Consider the following 24,593-nt stretch of genomic DNA (forward strand, 5'->3'; position numbering starts at 1 on the left):
CTTGATCACACTACTTCCTGAGCACCCATAACACAACTTTCTCGAAAAACCTATCCAAAATGTGGCAGCAGCAGAAGCTTGATTTGGGGTCTTTTATAAATAAACTTGAAGGTAGGTAGAAGGGCTTTCCATCCCCCAACTGGAAGGAGGATTAGTGTCATGTTTGAATCAGGTGGAAAGTGAAGGCTCCCATCAGGAGGCATCATCTAAGCATCCGCGCTGTGACACTTTGGTTGGCCATGGGGTGTGAGTTTGCAGCTGGAAGACTGTGCTTAAAAATCAACAATTCAACATTAAAAATAACCAAGGCCTTTTGCCAACACAGTATGTCATGTTTATTGGGCTATTCACAGGTAAGCTTAAAATACAATGAAGAGAAAAGACCAGACATCATCACAAATGTCGAGAAACAAAATATTTAACATTTCTTAGTTTCAAACGTTACCATTTCGTTGCAGCTGAGGAATATAGGCCATTCGTTGATATAACTGCAATGGGTGAGACTTATTTTTAGCAACAGGAAGCAAATACATTTAACCAATGACTTTTAGGACAAGAAGCAAAAAAGAAAACAATATTTTCATGTAGCAAGGACAAGAAAATCATTTATACAAATTAAAGTGATATAAAATACATTATAAAGAGAACACACATAAAAAAGTCATTAAGTTGGTCAGAGAGCAAAGGATGTCACAGAACACCACACTGAGAGCACACTGGTGTGAATTCATTTCAGTTATGAAAGTATGTCCAGAGTTTGTGTTACACATTTACTGAGGTAAAGGCACGATCACTTCAACATAATTAATGGGGAAGAATCCGGATTCCCCGTGTATCATTCCTTCATACCAGTTTTCATCTATTTGATTGGTTAATGTAATGATGTCCCCTTCTTTAAATCCTAATTCTCCTTGGTTTTCTGGCTCAAAGTCATAGAGACCACGACAGCAGGGCTGGTCCACGGGAATGTTAGAACCTGTCCACATGATATGGAGACAAAAAGTACAGGTTAACATGATCGATTATCCATGGGAAATTGGAAATGTGGAAAAGCTTAGAGAGACCCTTAACAGCAGATCCTGCTTCCTTCCCACAACAAGGCCAGCTCCACCCAGCTCACGGTGCTGTTTGTGGTCTCTGGCTGCCTCAGCTCTCCCAGCTGCCTGTGCCGACCCCATAAGCCCAGTGTCTATCTTTTCAGTACTCCCAGGCAGAGAAGTCATGCCCAGCCCATCTCCCAAAAGCAGCCAGTCAGCTCCACCTGGAGCCCTAAGAGAGGGACAGAGGAATCACAAGGCCCACCTCCTTCTCTCTGGGAGCTTACAGTTTCTTTGTGGGGACTGGAAAATACACCAGAAACTTTTAATATTTATTTATCTATTTTTGAGACAGAGTCTTGCTCTGTTGCCCAGGCTGGAGTGCAATGGTGTGATCCTGGCTTACTGTACACTGCCTCCCAGGTTCAAGCAATTCTCATGCCTCGGCCTCCCAAGCAGCTGGGACTACAGGCGTGCGCCACCACGCCCAGCTAATTTTTGTATTTTTAGTACAGGTGGGGTTTCACCATACTGGCCAGTCTGGTCTCGAACTCCTGGCCTTAAGTGATCTGCTCACCTCGACCTCCCAAAGTGTTGGGATTACAGGCATGATCCACTGTGCACAGCCAAAAATCTTTTTAAGAACAAACATGAAGTGTGTGTCACTCATGGTTCAGGAGCTCTGGGGAGAGGGCAGTAGGGAAGACCTTGGTGGTCAGCAAGATCTTCCTAGTTAATAGGCAGGACGAGGGCCGGGAGGAGAGAAACCAGGACAAGAAAGGCAAGAATATTTACAGAGCAGAATTTACAGACAAGAATATTTACTGACATCTAGTCCCAGAATAACATCAAAAACAATTTTTTTCAAAACAAAATCATGCTAATTGTAAACAAAAAATACATGTATGCAAAGTGGAGAAAGAAAAGTTAGAGCTGTAACCCATTACCCCAGAGATAATTGGGCTAGCTTTCAGATTCCAGGTGTCTTCATGTTATATTTGTGCATATATTTACATATAGTTGTTTTCACAAAAGATTCTTCTTGTACATGCTAGGGTGAATATCTTTCAATTTTACTTTTAGTTACTGACTAGCTGTCAGCTCTCACAATGTAACATTTCTTCAACTAATCTCCTATTGTTGGACATTTACGGTTCTTCTTTCTTCTCCTTCCTTCTCTTCTTTTCATCTCTTCTTTTCCTTCCTTCCTTCATTCTTTCCTTCCTTCTCCCTCCCTGTTTTTCTCTATTTCTCTTCCTTTTTCTTCATTTCTTTCTGTTGTCTCTTTTATTCCCCTTTGGCTTTTATAGACAATTCTTTGGAAAAAAAAAAAGCTTATACATAAATATCTACAGATGTGCACTATTAATTCCTGAGGATAAATTCCAAGAAAAGGATTTCATGGTCATAGAACATGAATTCTTTCTAAAATATCTGACATTTAGTGTCAATTTATTTTTCTATTAGGTTGGTGCAAAAAGCAATCACAGTGGCCGGGCGCAGTGGCTCACGCTTGTAATCCCAGCACTTTGGGAGGCTGAGGCGGGCGGATCACAAGGTCAGGAGATCGAGAACACAGTGAAACCCTGTCTCTACCAAAAATACAAAAAAAATAGCTGGGCATGGTGGCGGGCACTGTAGTCCCAGCTACTTGGAGAGGCTGAGGCAGGAGAATGGCATGAACCTGGAAGGTGGTGGTTGCAGTGAGCCAAGATGGCGCCACCGCACTCCAGCCTGGGGGACAGAGCAAGACTCCATCTCAAAAAAAAAAAAGCAATCACAGTTTTTGCCATTACTTTTAGTGGCAAAACCTGCAATTACTTTTGCACCAACCTAATATCACTATTTTTCTTAAAATGTTTAGAAGTCCCTTTATACTACACATATTTACCCTTTATCCGTCATTTCTGGTACAAACATTATTCCCAACTTATCATCTGTTCTTTTTTTTTCTCATTTTGTTTTTGAAGTTTGTGCTGGCGGTGGGGCAGGGAAAGGGGTTTCTATTTTGTTTTGGCATGAATGTGCAAATTTAAGAGTATAAGCAGTCAAACTAATCAAACTTTCTATTCATGGTTTATTCTCCACAGTCCTATATAAATACTCAATTTTATTACAGTATTTTTATTTAATTTTTTTCATGTTAGAACTTTTACTTATATAATCCATTTGGATTTTGGCAAAATGAGGTAAATATCTATTATATTTAATAATGCTTATGCACTTATAACAACATAATTAAATAATCCATATTTTCTCCAGTGATTTCAAGTATTGCCTTTATCTTTATCATATATTTAATTATCATGGGACTTAGATCTATTTTTGGATTTTCTATTTTGTCCCACTGACTCATTTTGGTAACAGTACCATATCATTTTAAATACTGTGGCTTTATAATAAATGTTAACAGGCCGGGTGTGGTGGCTTACACCTGTAATCCCAGCACTTTGGGAGGCCAAGGCGGGCAGTTCACTTGAGGCCAGGAGTTTGAGACCACTCTGGCCAACATGGTGAAACCCCATCTCTAAAAATACAAAAGTTAGCCAGGCATGGTAGCACATGTCTGTAATCCCAGCTACTCAAGAGGCTGAGGCAGGAGGATCACTTGAACCTGGGAGGCGGAGGTTGCAGTGAGCCAAGATCACACCACTACACTCCAGCCTGGGTGACAGAGTGAGACTCCATCTCAAAAATGAATAAATAAATAAAATGTTAATAACTAGTAAAACTAGTTTATAGTCATTACTCTTCTATTTCAATATTTCCTTGCTATTCTCATGAATTCATTTAACTAGGTATATTTCAGTATTAATATGACACATTTCTCTCACAAAAATCTCACTTCAATTTTGACTGGTTCATACTTTTTTTCTTTGAGTATTAATAAGATTAATCTTAGGAGTTTTTTTTTCTTAATAAGTGACTTTTGCCATCCTATTTGATGATTTCCATTTCTATTTCCTTTTTCTGTTATAAGACATTTTCCTCCCTCTAGACTTCAAGTGAGAATTGAAGCAAGTTCTGCTAGAGATTATGTTCTTTCTCCACTAAGTCTTCCAGGTCCAAGTAAAGAGAAAAGGTACATTGGGGTATTTCTGTGACTGGCCAAATGAGATGCCCCTTCGTCCTGGGGAGGGGTAGAGAAGTGACAGCATTGTGGGAGGAGGAAGAGAAGAGTTGGAGCAGTGGAGATTCCTGTTGTGAGAAGGATTATATTATATTTGTTTAGACAGCTTGCAATTCATGGAGTAGCACCTATTTCTCTAAGGAACAGGGCACTCTAAGGAGCCTTCATCAGCGAAGTTCCCCAGGTCGTACCAAGGTGGCTTCCTGTTGCCTTCCTATGGCAGTGGTTCTCAACTTGGTGGCACACTAAACAGCCCACTGCCCAGGTTGAACCCCAAACCAATGAAATCAGAAGCTCCGGCATCAGTATTTTTTGTTTCTCAGGTCCTTCCAATGTCCAGGGGAGGTTGACAACCACCAGTGAAATGATCCTCCCCTCTCCTTCTCCTAAGGAAGTGTTAAAGGTTGAAGAGACGCAGCTGGCGAGGAAAGGGAAGGGGGTAATGGTAGGGGAGCTCTTCTTCCTCTTCAGGGAGGCAGCTCCTGTCCTGGGTGGTGACTTTGAAACTCTGAACCCACCTGAAATATAACCTGTACGATCTACATGCTGTTTCTAGCCTCTGGACAGCTCCTTCCATGACAGACCCCACCCCTGCCTAAGTCTGTGTATTCCTCTTGTCATAATGATGAAAGCTAGGGGGTAGAAGGCTGTAAATATTGGGGCTTAGTTCACTATTTTGAATTTGAACAGAACAACATTCAACGATTTCAAACAAAGCATAGGGGAATAGAGGGCTTACAATACAGAACTTTTCATTTTCCTTGGGTCATGGAGTGTGTATATGGGTGGGCAGGCGGGGGCTGAGCACTGAAAACCAAGGGCAACCTGAGCCATGAATCAAAGTCTACTTTATTAATGTATAACTGTTTTAATGTGGATTATAAAAAATAATTCTTGTTCTTTTAGCATTTCTCCCACTACTAGTTTTTAACAGAGAAGGGGTCAGGTGCCAAACCACATGGTAGTCTCGGGAAGCATTTCCTTGAACACAGAATGTTAATGCTAGAATGGAATTTGGCAGTCCTCCATGAGTCCTCCCCTTTTCAAAGAGAAGCCATCAATGCCTCTGAGAGGCCATAATGGCCTGGCCCCAGGGCTACTGGCTGAGCCAGAAACAGGAGGGCTCCAGACACTAGGCCATCACCTACCATGCTCCATGTCACCTCCTACACGATCTATGACACCACTAAGGGTTGCCAAGACATTTCATACGCTGACACACTGATTACAGGGCTAACAGATAGATAGATAGATAGATAGATAGATAGATAGATAGATTTATATATTTCCCTCCCATTTACTCTATAAGCCACCTGCAATGACCAAAATGCTTAGTGGCAGGCATACACTTGTCCAAGTGTACGTACCACCTCCATGTGTAAACCAGGCCACCACCTCCATGTGTAAACCTGGGTTCTTGCTGCACACACACACAGAACAAATCATGGAAAAGCTGCATTACTCTCTTCTCATGTCATTCATTCTTGGCAAGGAACCACTGCCACATTGCCCACTTTGATATTCTGAGAGCTGGAAAGAGACCAGCACTCATATCACACTCCATCAGCACCTAAACCCAAGGCAGGGCATCTCTCCAGAGACCACTGAGTAGAAAGACCCTGTTCAAGAACTCCCTGACTCAGGCAGTGCAAGTGCACCTGGCCCTCCAGCCACCACTGGGCTGGCTACAACACTAAGAGCAATTGGCACTTGCTAAGTAGGCAGTTGGTAAATCCACCCCAACCAGAGCTCAGACTGGCTGCCCTGAATTATACATGCAGCCGGACGATATTCTGAAGTATCAACGCATTTTTCATTCTGGGTCATTTCTGTTGCCTGGGGCCCTCAACCCAAGGAGCTGGGGCTTGCCTCCTTTACTTGAAGAGGAGGGTGGAACCCAGACATGAACAAAGCAGTCAATGTTTAGCTTTTAAATTCCCAAATAATACCATTTCAGTTGTGAAACATTGTGAAAGCCAAGGCTTTTAGGCTTTCATGCTAGAGCCAGGTAGGCTTTTATAAGATTTAAGAGCGAGAGAGAGAGCGTGAGTGAGATAGAGAGAGAGAAACTCCTGGGTTCCAAGGAACTAGAGCTTGAAGAACTCGGAGCCTAGCATTTTGATCACAAGCCATGGAGAGGGAGGAGCTGTTTCTTGCCATCCAGAGAAGAGATACAAGCTCTTCCTGGAGGCAGGGAAGCAGGGAAGGGGCCTGGAGTGAGAGGAGGGTGAGCAAGAAAATTGAAATGCTCCTTGGATGCCACCCGGGGGAAGGGGGTCTTAGACTCCACTTTCCACAGAAATTCCGGGAGAAGGCAGCTGTCAAAGCTCTCTGGACTAACACGGGGGCTGGAGCCCAGTGGAACCCATGTGGTGTCACTAAGTACAGATGGGGCCTGAAGGCTGGTCGCTCCCTGTGAACTGTGAACAAATTCCCTCAAGTCCTCAGCAGGAAGTGCTGAGGGGCCACTGAGGCCAGAGGCTGCCTGGGGACGGTGACACACGGCTCCAAATACAGAGATTCAGCAATCCAGAGAGGGAGGCCTAAGCCACAGATGTCAGCAGGTCCTGGCCCAGGCGCCAGGCCTCCTGTGACGAGTCACCTCAGCTGTGGAAGCGAGCCTCCCTACCTGCCACCATGATGTTCTGTAAACCCCCCTCACATCTAGGCAACATCTTAGGACTGGGCCAGGGAGAGGAGAGAAGCTTCAAGAAAAACCAACAGCTCTGATAGGGAATTTCTACTCTGAATTGACTGTGTTTAAATGCGGAATCGCCTAAGTCATAAATGGATAGTCTATGCTTTCTATTGGAAGAGACTGAACTACCTTGAAATGGCAAGATTATGCTATTTTCCACCACTAGAAGAAATGGAAAAAAGATTTTAAAACTTTTTTTTTTTTTTGGTCAACAGCAGAAACGGAAAAAAGATTAAGTTGTTTCCGCCATTGGTCTACATAGAGCTTGCAAGCAAGTTCAGTTCAGCTAAAGAGAAATTAAGTTGCTGCCCGCCTGAGTGACAGTGTGTGAATTTTCCCTTGACACAAAAGTCACCATGGATGGAGCCCCAAAGTCCAGGCAGAATGGGCTGGATTTCCTCAATGGAGGCTTTCCAACTCTGTTAGATATAAGCCTCTCCAAGGGACCTGAATGCCTAGTTTCCCACCATCAGAAGCCAGCACCTCGGCTGAAAACGTCTCGTAAGAAAAGACTGGTCCTACCCAGCAACTCATCTCTGTTGACAACCCCCTCCCCTTGCCCCTGTGGTCCTGCAGCTGGCAGTTCCTCATCCACCTCCACCTCCTTGCTCTCTCACATTCAGTAGCTGGCACCTGGAATCGCTGGGCATAGTTGGGCAGGAGCTCCCAGCTGGCTGCTGTGGATCTGGGTGTCCTTGAACAGGCGGCTGAAACCCCTGACCCTGGGCTGTCCAGTGAGACGGCTTCAGCCAGCACTGCCCTCCCCAAGTGGCCTTGTGTTTATTTTCTCTTACTCCTGAGAGCTGGCTTCAACAAAATGTGAGAGCAGAGGTGGGAAAACACAGTCTTCCTTGTTAAAGTATTGAAACAAAGATTATTTTAACAGAGAAAAGGGAGTGTCCCTGTTAAATATTTATTATTCAAGCTCTGTTCCACACCATTAGGAAAAAGAGAAAGAGAGAGAGAGAGACCCTACCACAAGAGTTTAAGACGGCTGGTCAGTAAGTACTGTATCAGTAACACAGTAGGAAGTAGGAAAACCACATTCCCCCTGAAATAAACTGAACTTCCCTCTTGGCATTAATATGGTTCAGTCCCTCTTATTTTAACAGCAGGAAAATTATTTGCAGTGCCCCTCCCCCAACTCCACTTATTTTATATATATATAGACACACACACACATACATTTATACACACATATATACATATATATATATATTTTTTTTTGGCTGAAGTCTCTGCTGCTGCAAAGGGTTACTTGCATACGCAGAAATGCTGAGCACATTTTATTAAGGTAGAGGTGGTCCAATCCTACAATTCCTCAGCCCTACTCAGCTACAGGGACGAAATAATAACTGTCAGGTGTTAGTGTTTACCATGTGCCAGGACAATATTTTAAGTGTCTTAGAGATATTAGTGGATTTATGGATTTAATTCCCAGAGAAATCCTATGAGTAGGTACCACTATTTCCCCCAATGTGAGAGATGGAGAAATTGAGGATACAAATTTAACACAATTAAGCCACAACACTGAGACTTGACCTCGGGCCAGGTAGAGTCCACGTTCTTGATCCCTATGCAATATACCCGCTCTGAAAATTGTTAGTTTGTGGTTTTATCCCCACTCTTTTTCTTTTTCTTTCTTTTCTTTTTTCCTTTCTTTCCTTTTCCTTTTTTCTTTTTTGAGACTGTCTTGCTCTGTTCCTCGAGCTGCAGTACAGTGCCCTGCTATTGGCCTGCAGCCTTGACCTCCCAGGCTCAAGCAATCCTTCTGCCTTAGCCTCGTGAGTACCTGGGACTACAGGCACCATCATGCCCGGATAATTTTGGTATTTTCTATAGAGGTGGGGTCTCACTATGTTGCCCAGGCTGGCCTCAAACTTCAGGGCTTAAGTGATCCTCCTGCTTTGGCCTCTCAAAGTGATGGAATTACAGGCATGAGCTACCACGCCCAGCCTTCTCCCACACCATTTCTGAGCCAATCCCAGCCAATGGGGTGGCCCATCAGCTGGGCTTGGAATGAGCCTTTGGGTCCTCAGCTCAGCATACTCAGGATGCTCCCAGGCCTTGGAAGGCTCTCTAAGAGCATTCTCTACCTAAATCCTACGCAGATCCCCAGGAAGGTCTGTCCAGGTCCCACCTAGCCTTGCCTGTCGCACTTGAGGGATAACTTCCAGGCACTTAGTCTCTGTCCTGCCTTCTTCAGCCTGAGTTCCAGCTTCAAAGTGAGCAGCTCAGGCTTCAGTTAAAAACAGTGCCCACTCCAGGTGGTGGATTAGACACCAGAGTAGAGATGGCATCAGAAGGGACTGGCATGTCTGCAGCCTGGCGGTCTCATTTTCTCTCTCTCTCCCATATGCCAGGATCTGGAAGCCTGTTCTCCAGGGCTCCATCTGTAACCCTGACTTTAAGTGAGGTGAAGGTGGAAGGAGTGGTCAGTGGCGCAAGGGGCATCCTTCTCTCTGTTGCACTAAAACTCACAGCTCTTTTGTGGAACTTGGGTTCTTTTCAGACCACCGAAGGAGCCCACTGTGCTTGCTCCTTTGCTGGCCTTGACTTTGGGAACTTCATGACCTGGAAGCATTGGGTCAGAGCATCCCCACTGAAAGGCAAACTATGAGCCCACCCCCATAGTTATTTCAAGGGGCAAAGGGGATGGAGAGAGAAGTAATTTATACAACACTGTCAACGTAAGTCCCTGTTGGGGTACAAGGTATGGAGTCTCCCAGAAGCTACTGACCTGAGTAGGGCTCTTTGTCTTTTAGTAAATCCCCCAGACTGCTGTGTCTTTTGAGTGTTTTTGTTCCTGCTTTTTATAGTTTTTCTCTTGCCTCCCTTGTAGTCTGGCTGCGACCTGTCACTTTTTCCTGCCGTCAATGGCCTTCCCGAAGCAGTCCCTTGGGCCTTCCTAATCTGCTGGTTCCAGTCTGCTGTAGGCTGGGAAATCAGATAACCGATTATGTAACATTAACAGTGCTGCATTGTGGGCTCCTACTCTGTACCGAGTCCCTTGCCCAGCACCCCTAATTCACAAGATCTAATTTAATCCTTAGAATAATCCTGTGAGGTAGCAATGAGAATCCGCACTCATCAGATGACGAAATTGAGACCCAAAGGTATGAACTGAGCCAGGATTTCGGCTTCCCTCTGACTCCAAAGCCCACTTTCCAGCAAGGCAGGTAACACCCCTTTGGGCTGGGTGGGCTCATATTCCGCTCACTTCCTGACCTGAAGTCAGGAAATCCAAACGTGTTCCCTTATTACTTATACCACTTGTAGAGCAGCTGATGAACAGAGAGGAAGGTAACCATTGATGGGGGGAGTCCATGCCCCAGTCAGGAATGGGACCCCAAGTCTCCTAGAAGCTTCGATTCCAGAACCCAGGTTACCTTGAGGTTTGACTGTACCTGCACCATCAGACTAGACAGTTCATCTCCTACCACGGGCGGTGGGGGGGGGGCGGGGGTGTAGAAACCCCATTTGGAACTTTCAGGTTTATTTCTGGTTCCAATTCATTTTCAAACTCTCACCGAGTGTTTGAAAGCATGGAGCCAGGAGCATGGAGCCAGGCACCATGCTCAATCTGTGAGATACCATCTCCTCTGAGTTCAAACGAGCATATCTGGTTTAAACTCCCTTCAAAAGTTTCTTTTTTCCCATTTATAATCTCAAATTCTTATAGCAGAATTCATTTGAAGCACATACTTTCTCTCTATCTGACCCAGATACAACACTGGTGTCTAATGCTGATAGATACCACAGACACTATCTGGTTCAACATCTCTAACATATTGTTTTTGTCCATGGGTAAGAGCGCACTGGACAGAAGCTTCAGATCCCTGCATCTTTGCTATGGATTAGGTCATCTTTGGGTCCTGATTTCCTTATCTGGAAATGTTAAGTGTTGGTCTATGAGGGTTAAGTTGTGCACTACCAAGTAAAATCTAGTAAAAGTCGATGAACTGCTGTCTTTCTAGGAATAACAGCCCTGTATTTATTCACAGGAGATGTGATTTATTGAAATTCCTTGTCAGTGGAACTCAAGCTTAATCATTGAAATCTGTAAAAATAAGCATGTATGATTTATGTTAACCTTAATGCCAATCTTCCTCAATTTACTCGGGTTATATTAGATGGGTTTAACTAATAAAGTTGTGCCCTCCCCCACCTTACAAAACAATGACTTGTCTACTGAGATGACATTTGCAGATACCTCAAAACCTGTGGCCCATTTATTTATCAAAATAAACTTTCTGGCAGGTGACCCCTCTATTGCAACCAGGTCCAATGTGTGTGGGTTGTTTTTTTGTTGTTGTTGTTGTTATTGTTTGTATTATTATTATTATTTTTTTTGCCACTCTGAGTTCTGGAAAATGGAAATGCAAACAGCTGCCTTAATTAGAGTTGGCTTTCTGGCCATTGGCATAGTGATCAGCTTGCAGATGATACCTCGTCTGGCCTGCTCCTTGCTTTTTCACAATGTGGATTAGTTGCCAACATCTAAAAGTCAGGAGATGTCACATAAACATAGGCTTTCTGGCTTCTCTTGAAAAATCAGAAAGGCTAGCTATGATGGGCTCACATTCTCAGGCAAGGGGCACTTGCCATAGACTATCGGCCACCCCCTTCAGAAAGAACAAGTGTTTTCTAGTTATTGAAGACACACCTCTCTCTGTCATGATCCTGACTTGGAAGCTTAGAGTCAGCCATTTATCACCAGCCTTGCACTATTTTCTTACACTTTTCCTATGTCTCTCATTCCTAAAATCTGGCATTCAAGTTTGCACTTGCAGCCACATCCACTGGACAACTCTAGGGGCTGTCATTCATATGGACTCAGAGTCCTCTGGATGGTGCAACATCACTGTTGCCTGGTTTGTAATCCCAGGAAACAACTGACTTCTACTGTATTTTTTAAAACAAGTACATAAATTAATATTTAGATGATGGTATTTTACATTTTAGCTTACAGATCAAATGTATCATTATAGAGTATACGCTAAGATTTTAAAATATGCAGCATTTGAGATCATTTCAGCAAAGTCAAAATTCCCACAACTAAGTTAGAATTTATGTCTTACGGCTTTTCAAAACTCTTTTTACAGACTGTTTAGAATAATTACAGAAAACCATTCCCTGCAGTGAGGAAAACTTCCCTCTCTAAATCTTCCTTCAGATTGGAAAATAAGAAGAGACTCTTCCTGTTCACCACACCAATGGCTACTGATCAACAATAATAATCATGTTTCACACTTTAATTTTTAAAACATTTTTTAAAATATAGAAAATATTTAAATGTTCAACCTGTCCATGTTTCAAATTTTTAAGAATGCTAAGTACTCACAAAAGATAACTACTACAGCCACAGAACTTACAGCTAGAAAGTACCTTGGAATGTATTAAGTCCAATCACTTCCTCTAGGAACAAGTTCAAATCGGTCTAGAGGTGCTAAGAAACTCACCCCAACTCATACAACTAAGAAGTTCCAGAATCTGAACTATAAAATGGGACTCTTGTTTCTTTATTTATTTCTCTCTTGTCAATAACTCTGACTCTGAAGCACTACTTATAATATATAGAAATGGATCTGGGGGGAAGGCTATTAGTGGAGAAGGGGAATAGAAGAAAAGAGGAGGAAGGAAAGAAGGGAAATGTAAGAAACAACCTGCTGACTGAACAATCACCATTGTCACTGCTCTGTGAAATTTTAATTTCCTCTTCAGAAATGTAGGTTAAAAAAATTGCATATACTTCTATTTGCAAAGTGTTCACCTTCTTTAATTTTCAAACTTCACATTTCACTTTTGAATAAATGTTTATTTTCTAACGTAATCCTAGACATTTTGTACCAATGAGGGCAAGGACTTAGGCTCTAGAAATTATTTCCAAGCTGCCTTAGAAGTGTCAAGAAATTTATAAAAGTCTCTTTTATACCTAAAGAGAGTTAGAAGGTCTTAATACAAGCCATTTGGGAGATTTATTTCAACTCACTCTGATGTGCCTGTAGCACACATTTGGAATGCATATTTGTTAACTAATTTCAGCCTCCTATATGTTTAAAGCAGGTCCCAGTTTGAGGCATATTAACCCTTAGTTGTGATTACACAAAGTGGTACCCCTTTTAAGAGTTTCAGCAAAAAAAAAAAAAAAAAAACTTCATAAAAAATGAGTTGATAAAATACACTTTGTCCTCTAGTCTTTAAATATATAATTCAGGAGGTGACAACCTGGGACCCGATACAAATTCCCCACAGGTGGGGAAGATACTTGAGCATGGCTCATAAATTCCTACACTGTTTTCTTCAAAATCAGTGGTTTTCTGGGAGCTACACCGGCACATGTTTCAGCTCAAGGATGTTTCTTGGCCTCCTTTTTTCTTTGGGGACAGAGGGGCAGCTTACACTGATGAAACAGTATGATCCCACACTCGTGGGCTTGGACAGGCACTCATTTCTCCCAGCCAGGACCTAGAGTTGGATTTTGTCTGCAATCTGTCATTTCAAGATGTGATTCTCCCCCTTCTCCATTTTGGCTCACTTTATTCATTCTCTTAACTACCTAGCAATGATATTATCAAAGATTCCATCTCAGTCCCACGATGCATTCTGCTTAATTGACTTATGTTCTTTCATCTCTCTCTTTTTTTCTTTAGAAAGAAGAAATGATGAAGAAAATGTTCTTGGAATTCATTTCTGGCAGAGTCTCATGAGCTTTGCTTTCATTTGTTAGTGAAATGCTTGACATTTTTCCTTCACTTTATAAACATTATGTGCAAATCATTCAGAATCCTAATGGAAAGTAATTTCCCATTAATGCAGGCTATAAATGCCATTTTCTTTTGAAACTGTGCCTCAGAAACAAACAGTACAGGACCCCCTTTACACTCACAAATTCCACCCACAAATCAAGGAAGCCCAATGCTGGGTGTGTGAGATGAGGACTTGAAGCTACTGCCGAGGAAAACTTAGAAGCAGCAGCCTGGGACAGGCACAGGCAAGAGACACACAGTGGCACACAGTAGAGTTTGCTGCAGTGGAGAATATGGGACACTGAGCCTTCTTAAAAGCCAGCTTCTACACGTCTGTGATCTCTGTCTGAACATCGCCCTTCTAGGAACTTAATCTGTCTAGGGACCCAGCTACTGGCCAAGAAAGAGGCGACAAAGCACTGACATGCGCGGCCTCAATGAGGAAGCCAAAGACCTCACTGTCCTCTGTTTTTCCCTTCCAAGTCAGATGCATTTAGAGGGCTCCCTGTGCAACCACTTGCTTACCACAGCTTCCCTGTAATCATGAATCTTGGAAATAAATCATTCCCAATGCTCTTGGCCATTTCATAACATCCTCCTAGTATTCATTCTTAATGATATAACATGAAATATCTATAAGGTAAAGTACCCAGCTCTGCTACTTCCTGGCTCTGTGATCTTGAGAAGATCTCACTTAACCTCTCAGAGCCTCTACTTACTTATCTGTAAAATGGGGACTAAAAATAGTACTAGAGATGTCTACAAAGTATTTATACAATATCTAACCCATAGTAAGTAGCCAATAAGTATAGTTGCTATTGTCATTATCTTATTATTTGTTACTTTTTTTATTATCACTTCCTTGGAGTACTGTTATGAGGATGAAATGAGTTATGTCTATGTCTACAAAGCACCAAATAATAACTCCTGGCATACCGCTGGCCCTCAAAGGCTAGGTCCCTATGACCTTAAGGGATACTTTAATTCAAATACCTTCTCATTTTTATAAGGGTTAACACTCTCTACACTGCCAGTCTGTAAGCTTAAATCAAAGGAAAGTTGAGTTCTCTTTGGTGGAAAATGAGAGAATGGTGTCTTGGGAGCTTGACCTGAGGTCCTGTCTCTAAGAACTACTCAGGTGCAAGCTGGAAAGATAGAGACAGTGGGGCAAGGACTGAGCCCTGGGGTCCTGGGTTCTCGTTTCCTCAAATATAATATACTGGCATTGAAGGAGGGAGGCTGAGGTTGAACTCACTGTCAAAAGTTTTAGTTAATTTGCTTATACCTAGTTTCTTTTTTTTTTCTTTTTAGACAGAGTTTCACTCTTGTTGCCCAGCCTGGAGTGCAATGGTGCGATCTCGGCTCACCACAACCTCACCACAACCTCTGCCTCCCAAGTTTCAAGGGATTCTCCTGCCTCAGCCTCCCAAGTAGCTGGGATTACAGGCATGCACCACCATGCCCAGCTAATTTTGTATTTTTAGTAGAGATGGGGTTTCTCCATGTTGGTCAGGCTGGTCTCAAACTCCCAAACTCAGGTGATCCACCCGCCTCGGCCTCCCAAAGTGCTGGGATTACAGGCGTGAGCCACCGCACCAGGCTGAAACCCAGTGACCTGTTAGATTATGGCAAAACATTTGAAAAACTTTTTGCCTATAATAACTCTTAAAGCAGACCATATGCCAGTAGCTCTAAAGAAAGAAGGTGAATAAAGCCAGAAGGTTAGATGTTAGCTAAACCTTGGTGTGTGTAGCAAGTTACTATAAGAAAGACAAAAGTTGCCCAGTCTACAAGCAAAGATAAAAGAAAGAGCAGAGGTTGGTTCCTAATGCATTAGAAAAGCAGTTTCTGTACCCCAGAGAAAACACGATAAGCAGATTGCTCTTCCAAATCATTCTCAGAGACCTCCCTAAACTAAAGGAACTCAGCTGTGTGGCAAAGATGAAACAAAAGGTTTCACCTTCCTACTCAAATCTGCTGTTTCAGGTGGACTCAAGGTAGCCTCTGTAAGTTAACAAAGTGAAGCATGGGTGAGACAAGGAAGGAATGAAATGAAAGTCTTAAGAGCTATATCTAAGAAAGAACTTTGAATGTGTTTACAGGCACATGGAACTGCCTGGAAGTATATAGATCAGAAGCTCATTATGTTTTTTAAGAAATCAAGTTGTGGCCAGTGTGGTGACAGCAGTTTGGGAGGCTGAGGCAGGTGGATCACTCAAGGTCAGGAGTTCAAGACCAGCCTGGCCAACATGGTGAAGCCCCATCTCTACTAAAAATACAAAAATTGGCCAGGCGTGGTGGTGCATGCCTATAATCTCAGCTACTTGGGAGGCTGAGGCATAAGAATTGCTTGAACCTGGGAAGCGGAGGTTGCAGTGAGCCGAGATCCCACCACTGCACTCCAGCCTGGGCAACAGGGCAAGACTATCTCCAAAAAAAAGGAAATCAAGTTGTGATAAGAAGCGTAAGCCTAACCTGAAAACATCTGTGTCTACTAAACTGTAAGGAACCCACAAGGTCCCTGAGCAGCAATAAGTACAGATGTCAAAGAAGGTAGCCCTCCAAAGCCCACTTACAATGTGGTCTTGGAAGACACATTTCTCAGAGAGCAAATCTAGGAGCCCACAGAATAAAAGACAAAAGAGTCTCCCTGATCCAAAATCCAGAGAGCAGAACCAGGGTCTAATCAAGACACTTTCTTCACTGCCAGGGTAGGGGGTCCTTGAAATTTCTGTCCAGCAGGAGTCCATCATTGTTATGGACTGGTGAATGCAGTGTATTTCCTATTTGCTGTGGCCTGAATGTGTGTGTTCCCCCAAAACTCATCTGTTGAAACTTAATCTCCAATGCAATAGTATTAAGAGCTGGGACCTTTAGGAGGTGATTAGGTCATGAGAATTAGTGACTTGGGGGTGATTAGGTCATGAGTAGGATTAGTGCCCTTATAAAAGGGACCTGTGGGAGCTTGTTTGCCCCTTCTGCCATATGAGGACACAGCTAGAAGGTGTCATCTATGAGGAATGGGCCTCCACCAGGCACCAGTTCTGCTGGCACCTTGATTTTAGACATCTCAGCCTCCAGACTGTAAGTAAAAGCTACCCAGTCTAAGGTATTTTGTTACAGCAGCCCAAACAAACTAAGATGCCATTACAACCGGATAGCAGCTGCCTAGCTAGAGGTTGTACTTCCCAAGTTGCTTTGCTACTAGGTGTGGCTGTTTGAGCGCTCATCCCTGGAATGTGTGTTTCATTTCCACCTTGCGGATGTAAGAGGAAATATCTAGCCTAAATGTTTGTTCTTTCTCCCCTTCCTGCTGGCTGGAGTGGCAACAACTAGGAAGCCATATGATGAAGATGGCAGAGCTGCCATCAGCCTAGACCCCTGAGAGACTCTATGCATTAGAACCACCTATCTTCCTGGAATATTCTCCCTGGACTGTGGTAGGAGTGAGGAAATCCTATTTTACTGCATTTTGGTTTTATTTATTTATTTTTTTTTTGAGACACAAACTAGTGTTAGCATAATACAATACAAAAAGTCTTCAGAGAAACCCTGAACAGACCAATAACAAGCAGCAAGACTGAAATAGTAATTTAAAAATTACCAAAAAAAAAAAAAAGTCCAGGACCAGACGGATTCACAGCTGAATTCTATCAGACATTCAAAGAAGAATCGGTACCAATCCTATTGACACTATTCTACAAGATACAGAAACAGGGAATCCTCCCTAAATCATTCTATGAAGCCAGTATCACCCTAATACCAAAACCAGGAAGGGACATAGAAAAAAAAGAAAACTACAGACCAATATCCCTGATGAACACAGATGCAAAAATCCTTGACAATATACTAGCTAAATGAATCCAATAGCATATCAAAAAGATAATCCACCACAATCAAGTGGGTTTTATACCAGGGATGCAGGGATGGTTTAACATACGCAAGTCAATATATGTGATACACCACATAAACAGAATTAAAAACAAAAATTACATGATCATCTCAATAGACATAGAAAAAGCATTTGCAGAATCCAGCATCCCTTCATGATTAAAACCCTCAGCAAAATCGGCATACAAGGGACATACCCCAATGTAATAAAAACCATCTATGACAAACCCACAGCCAATGTAATACTGAATGGACAAAAGTTGAAAGCATTTCCGCTGAGAACTGGAAAAAGACAAGGATGCCCACTCTCACCACTTCTATTCAACATAGTGCTGGAAGTCCTAGCCAAAGCAATCAGACAAGAGAAAGAAATAAAGGGCATCCAAATCGGTATAGAGGAAGTCAAACTGTCACTGTTTGCTGATGATATAATTGTATACCTAGAAAACCCTAGAACCCTAAAGACTCCTCCAAAAAGCTCCTAGAACTGATAAATGAATTCAGCAAAGTTTCAGGATACAAAATTAATGTACATAAATTAGTAGTTCTGCTATATACCAACAGAGACCAAGCTGAGAATCAAATCAAGAACTCAACCCCTTTTATAATATCTGCAAAACAAAAATAAAAACTTAGAAATATACCTAACCAAAAAGGTAAAAGACCTCTACAAGGAAAACTACAAAACACTGCTGAAAGAAATCATAGATGTCACAAACAAATGGAAACACATCCCATGCTCATGGATGGGCAGAATCAATATTGCGAAGATAACCATACTGCCAATAGCAGTCTTTTGAATACGAATTGCACTGAATTTGTATTCAGTGCAATTCCCATCATCAAAATACCACCATCATTCTTCACAAAACTAGAAAAAACAATCCTAAAATTCATGAGAGACCAAAAAAGAGCCTGCATAGCCAAAGTAAGACTAACCAAAAAGAACAAATCTGGAGGCATCACATTATCTGATTTCAAACTATACTATAAGGCCACAGTCACCAAAACAGCATGGTACTGTTACAAAAATAGACACATAGACCAATGGAACAGAACAGAGAACCCAGGAATAAAGCCAAATACTTACAGCCAACTGATCTTTGACAAAGCAAACAAAAGCATAAAGTGGGGAAAGGACACCCTATTCAACAAATGGTGTTGGGATAATTGGCAAGCTATGTGTAGGAGAATGAAACTGGATCCTCATCTCTCACCTTATACAAAAATCAACTCAACATGGACCAAGGACTTAAATCTAAGACCTGAAACTATAAAAATTCTAGAAGATACCATTGGAAAAACTCTTCTAGACATTGGCTTAGGCAAAGACTTCATGACCAAGAACCCAAAAGCAAATGGAACAAAAACAAAGATAAATAGCTGGGACTCAATTAAACTAAAGAGCTTTTGCAGAGCAAAAGGAACAGTCAGAGTGTACAGACAACCCACAGAGTGGGAGAAAATCTTCACAATCTATACATCTGACAAAGGACTAATATCCAGAATCTACAAGGAACTCAAACAACTTAGCAAGAAAAAAACAAACAATCTCATCTAAAAGTGGGCTAACGACATGAATAGACAATTCTCAAAAGAAGATATACAAATGGCCAACAAACACGAAAAAAATGCTCAACATCACTAATGATCAGGGAAATGCAAATCAAAACCACAATGCGATATCAACTTACCCCTGCAAGAATGGCAATAATCAAAATATTTAAAAAAATAGATGTTGGTGTGGATGGGTGAAAAGGGAACATTTCTACACTGCTGGTAAGAATGTAAACTAGTACAACCACTATGGAAAACTGTGTGGAGATTCCTTAAAGAACTAAAAGTAGAACTACCATTGATCCTGCAATCCCACTACTGGGTATCTACCCAGAGGAAAAGAAGTCATTATACAAAAAAGATACTTGCACACGCATGTTTATAGCAGCAAAATTTGCAATTGCAAAAATATGGAACCAGCCCAAATGCCCATCAATAAGTGGATAAAAAAACTGTGGTATATATATGTGGTAGAATACTACTCAACCATAAAAAGAAATGAACCAATGGTATCTGCAGCAACCTGGGTGGAATTGGAGACTATTATTCTAAGTGAAGAAACTCAGGAATGGAAAACCAAACATCATGTGTTCTCACCCATAAGTGGGAGCTAAGCTATGAGGATGCAAAGGCATAAGAATGATACAATGGACTTTGGGGACTTGAGAGAAAGGGTGGGAAGGGGTAAGGGATAAAAAACTACAAATTGGGTTCAGTGTACACTGCTCGGCTGATGAGTGCACTGAAATCTCACAAATATCACCACTAAAGAGCTTACTCATGTAACCAAATACCACCTGTTCCTCAAAAACCTACGGAAAAAAATTAAAATATCAAAAAAATAAAGAAAGGAAAGGGTGAGTGCTTCACATGGGAAGTTGAATCTCTCCCCCAACTATTGAAATATAAAGGGTGAAAAAATAAGTAAATAAGAAGAGATAGAAAATTGTTATGGCACCAATGAATTCTACCTTGAAAATATATCTGCATTAAAATCTTAAAAAACAACAAAAAATAGTCTTCAGAGAACTGGACCTAAGTATCCTCTTGACACATTTTTTATAAAATCAATTTTATTCAAATAACTTTCACTGAAACATTACATCAAAAAATGTAAACTGAAAACTAGTACCACATGCTATAAAGAGACTGTAACCATGAAAATAATTACAATGGAAAATAGACAATTTTATTACATCCAAAAGATACATTCTCTAGTCTGTAAATGACTTTTAACCGGAGGCCTCTCCTCTCTGTTAAAATTGAACATCAAAAATACTCCAGCACAAAACTGTAGCTTATCTCCTTGAAAGTGGAATGAATAAAAGAAAATTGAAAAAAAGAATATTTTCTCATCATGTGATTCAAGATTGTTTGTCTGTATCCATTCAGCACCTAAAGCCATCCTGGGGAGGAGCAAAGATGCAACCAGGGAGATAACTGGCATTGAATGTCTTAAGGGAAATTTCCATTAATACAGCACAATGAAGTACAAGACTGCAGCCTTCCTTTCATGTACCAAATCCCTATCACTTACAAAATAGGACTTTTTAAGGTTGCAAATAATGTTGGAAAATGAGACTAAATACTGCTGGTAGACCAGAAATTATGAGGAATACAAGAATGCCTGGAAGATGGAAAGCAGCAGATGGAGGAAATGAGGCTCAACATGGCTCCCAAAGCGGAATGCCATGACAGTGAAGTCTAAGGGCGCTCAAAACTCAGTGTAAATGGATCCTAAAAGCTGGCTGGCTTTCGAAGAAAAGAGCAGCCAGGTGAGTCCACTCATCCTGGATTTGTACCAGTGCCGGGAGCCCTGGCAACTGCCTTCAGGAAGGGGTACTGAGTGAGTGTGGGCATCTGAAACAGAAAGTCAGGGCAGTGCCATGGATGATAGAAACAACCAGAAAAACAGAAACCAGTCCACTGCACTCAACAGAACATCCCTTATTCCCCCTTAACCACAGGAGGCAACCTCATAAGCACTCTCAAATAAAAAGTTGTGCACAGAGCCAAGAATCATCAACGTATGAGAAACAACTTCATAAAGTAGACTCCAGATCCCAGCAAACACTCAAGGAGATAAGAATTAAGTGGAGACTTTTTAAAAAGTATAATTAAGGGCCAGGCATGATGGCTCACGCCTATAATCCCAGCACTTTGGGAGGCCGAGGTGGGCGGATCACGAGGTCAGGAGTTCGCAACCAGCCTGGCCAACATGGTGAAACCCCGTCTCTACTAAAAATACAAAAATTAGCCAGGTTTGGTGGCGGGCACCTGTAATCCCAATTACTCGGAAGGCTGAGGCAGGAGAATCACTTGAACCTGGGAGGCGGAGGTTGCAGTGAGCCGAGATCATACCATTGCACTCCAGCCTGGGTGACAAGAGTGAAACTCCATCTCAAAATAATAATAATAATAATAAAATAAAATAAAAATAAATAAATATAAAAATTAAAAGTATAATTAATATTCTCAGAGGAATATGAAAGGTCTAGTTACTTGTAAAATTTTTTTAAGATGTAAATTTGAACACTATCATGGTAGGCAGAGCAATAGCCTCCCCCAAAGATGCCCACTTCCTAATCCCCAGAACCTATAGCTATGTTACCTTACACAGTGAAAGGGAATCTGAAGATGTGATTAAGTTACAGATTTTGAGATGGGGAGGTTACTCTGGGTTTATGTGGGTAGGCTCAGTATAATCACAAGGGTCCTTATAAGACGGAAGCAGGAGAATCTGAGTCAGAGAAGGAGATCTGACAATGGAGGCAGGGAGATCTGAAGATGTCGTGCCACCAGCTGGGAAGCTGGAGCAAGGGGCAATGAGGCAAGGACTGCAGGCAGCCTCTAGAAGGCAGGAGAGGCAAGAAAATGGATTCCACCCTGTCTGGAATGCGAACACCTTGATTTTAGGACTCCTGACCTCCAGAACTATAAAATAGATCATACATTGTGTTATTTTAGACCACAGAGTTTGTGGTAAATGAAACTAATGAAGTGGTACTAAATGAAGTGGTACTTCATTGCAGCATCAATAGAGAACTAATACAATTGGAGTAAGAAATTCAATAGATATGCTAAAAAAAAATAACTGGATCAAAGAATAAAGTAAGAAGGTGAAATGTCCTCAGAGGGCAGAATAAAAAAACAGAGGTACAGAGAGCAAGGAGGAAAAGGCGAGACAGAGGAAGGACCAAAAGTTTCAACCTCTAGTAGTTGTTTACAAGAGCAAAAAGAAAGGGAATAGAGGAGAAGGATATTTAAGAGAGTAAAAAAAAAAAAAAATCAGTGGGATGCAGTGGCTCACACCTATAATCCTAGCACTTTGGAGGCCGAGGTGGAAGGAACGTTGAGCCCAGGAGTTGGCGACCAGCCTGAGTAACATGGCAAAACCCCATATCTTAAAAAAACAAACAAACAAACAAAAAACACACTTTCCATGTTTTAAAAAATGCAAGTAATCAGACTAAAAGGGTCAATGCGAATGAGGAATAGGGAAAGGAATGTAGCCGACTTCCCATACTTCGGGATACAATTGCCAGGAGAAATAAACAAATCCATAACTATAATCAGAGATTTTAATACCCTCTGCCACAAAATTAATAGGAAAACATAGACCAAAAAATCAGTAAGAATATGGAAGACTTGAAGAACACTATTAAATAATTTGACCTAATTGACATTTATAAAACACCCTTCCCAACAAGAATAGAATACACATTCTTCTCAAGTGTACACAGATCATTTACCAAGAGGGATCATATTCTGGCCCATCAAGCAAGTCTCAAAAAATTTAAAAGGGTATGATTCATACAAAGTATGTTATTTGATAAAAAATGGAATTAAATAGAAATCTAAAACAGAAAGAGATCTGAAAAATATCCACATACGTGGAAATGATATAACACATTTCAAAAGAAACCAAGAGTTAAGGAGGTCATCAAAAGTAAAATTAGAAGCAATTTTAAAGAGGATGAAAGGGAAAACTCAACACATCAAAATGCATGAGATAGTGCTCAAGTGGTACTTAGGGGAAAATTGATAGCGCTAAACACATATATCAGAAAAGGTGAAATGACTCAATGACAACAGAGAAAACTCAATGAGACAGAGATCTGGCTCTTTAAGAAGATCAATAAAATTGATAAATCTATAACTAAAATGATTAAGAAAAGACAAAAATTATCAATTTCAAAAATGATTGAGAGAAGTAAATCACTACAAATTCTATATATCTTAAAAGGATAATAACAGAACATTATGAACAACTTCATACAATAAATTTGACAACTTAGATGAAAGGGATAAATTCCTTGAAAGACACAAACTTCTAAAGTTCACTCAGGAAGAAACAGATAACCTCAATTGCCTTCTACCTATAAAGATGTTGAATTTATAGTTTAAAGCCTTCATGCAGGAAAAAAAAACAAACAAACAAGGAGTAACTTTACAGAGAGCTGACAAATACTGCCTCAGCCAGCAGACCAAGATCAATATCAGCAGTGATTAATCTTGTTGATAGGGCATATTCCTTTTTTTTTTTTTAACTTTTAGGTTCAGGGGTACATGCACAGGTTTTTTATATGAGTAAACAGTGTATCACAGGGATTTGGTGTGCAGATTATTTCGTCACTCAGGTGATCAGCATAGTACAGGGCAGGTAGTTTTTCAATTCTCACCTTCCTCCCACCCTCCACCCTCAAGCAGGCCCCACTGGCTATTATTCCCTTCTTTGTGTCCATGTGTACTCAATGTTTAGCTCCCACTTACAAGTGAGAACATGCTGTGTTTGGTTTTCTGTTCCTGAGTTAGTTCACTTAGGATCATGGTCTCCAGCTCCATCCATGTTGCTGCAAAGGACATGATCTCATTCTTTTTTACGGCTGTGTAGTGTCCCATGGAATATATGTATGTTTTCTTTATCCAGTCTACCACTGATGGGCATTTAGTTTGTTTCCATGCCTTTGCTATGGTGAATAGTGCTGCGATGAACATACACGTGTATGTGTTTTTATGGCAGAATGATTTATATTCCTTTGGGTATATACGCAGTAACGGGAATGCTGGGTCAAATGATAGTTCTGCTTTAAGTTGTGTGAGAAATTGCCAAACTTCTTTCCACAGTGGCTGAACTGATCTACATCCCCACCAGCAGTGTATAAGCTGTCTCGTTTCTCTGCAGCCTTGCCAGCATCCATGAGTTTTTGACTTTTTAATACCAGCCATTCGGACTGGTGTGAGATGGTAGGTGATGGGATGAGAATGGCACTTTACCTCTGTGATCTTCTTCCCAGAAACTCACAACTCCAGTCTAACCATGTAAAGACATCAGACAAACCTCAATTGGGGGACATTCTGCAAAATATGTAAACAGTACTCCCCAAAACGGTCAAGTTCATTAAAAACAAAGAAAGTCTTAGAAGCTGCCACAGCAAGAGGGGCCGAGGGAGATGTGATGACTAAATACAACGTGCTATTCTGGATAGGATTCTAGAACAGAAAAAGCACAGCAGGTAAAAACTAAGGAA

General features: G+C 41.4%; 1 protein-coding gene across 9 annotated transcripts in view; it reads right to left on the bottom strand.

Annotated features, from left to right (window-relative positions):
- Nucleotides 1-311: 311 nt before the first annotated feature.
- The window catches only part of SH3GL3 (SH3 domain containing GRB2 like 3, endophilin A3), a 169,468-nt gene continuing 145,186 nt past the window's right edge, over nt 312-24,593 (bottom strand). For 7 of the 9 annotated variants that reach the window (XM_054451690.2, XM_054451688.2, XM_054451695.2 and 4 more), the window contains one exon: nt 312-976. In XM_054451690.2, the coding sequence (XP_054307665.1) occupies nt 771-976 (206 nt within the window). In that variant the 3' untranslated portion in view covers nt 312-770. Of the gene's footprint in view, nt 977-9,609; nt 9,803-24,593 lie in introns of those variants that run through there. The other 2 variants (XM_054451696.2, XM_054451693.2) reach the window with 1 other exon arrangement.

The sequence above is a fragment of the Pongo pygmaeus genome, chromosome 16 (assembly GCF_028885625.2).
Source record: "Pongo pygmaeus isolate AG05252 chromosome 16, NHGRI_mPonPyg2-v2.0_pri, whole genome shotgun sequence".
Taxonomy (NCBI): domain Eukaryota; kingdom Metazoa; phylum Chordata; class Mammalia; order Primates; family Hominidae; genus Pongo; species Pongo pygmaeus.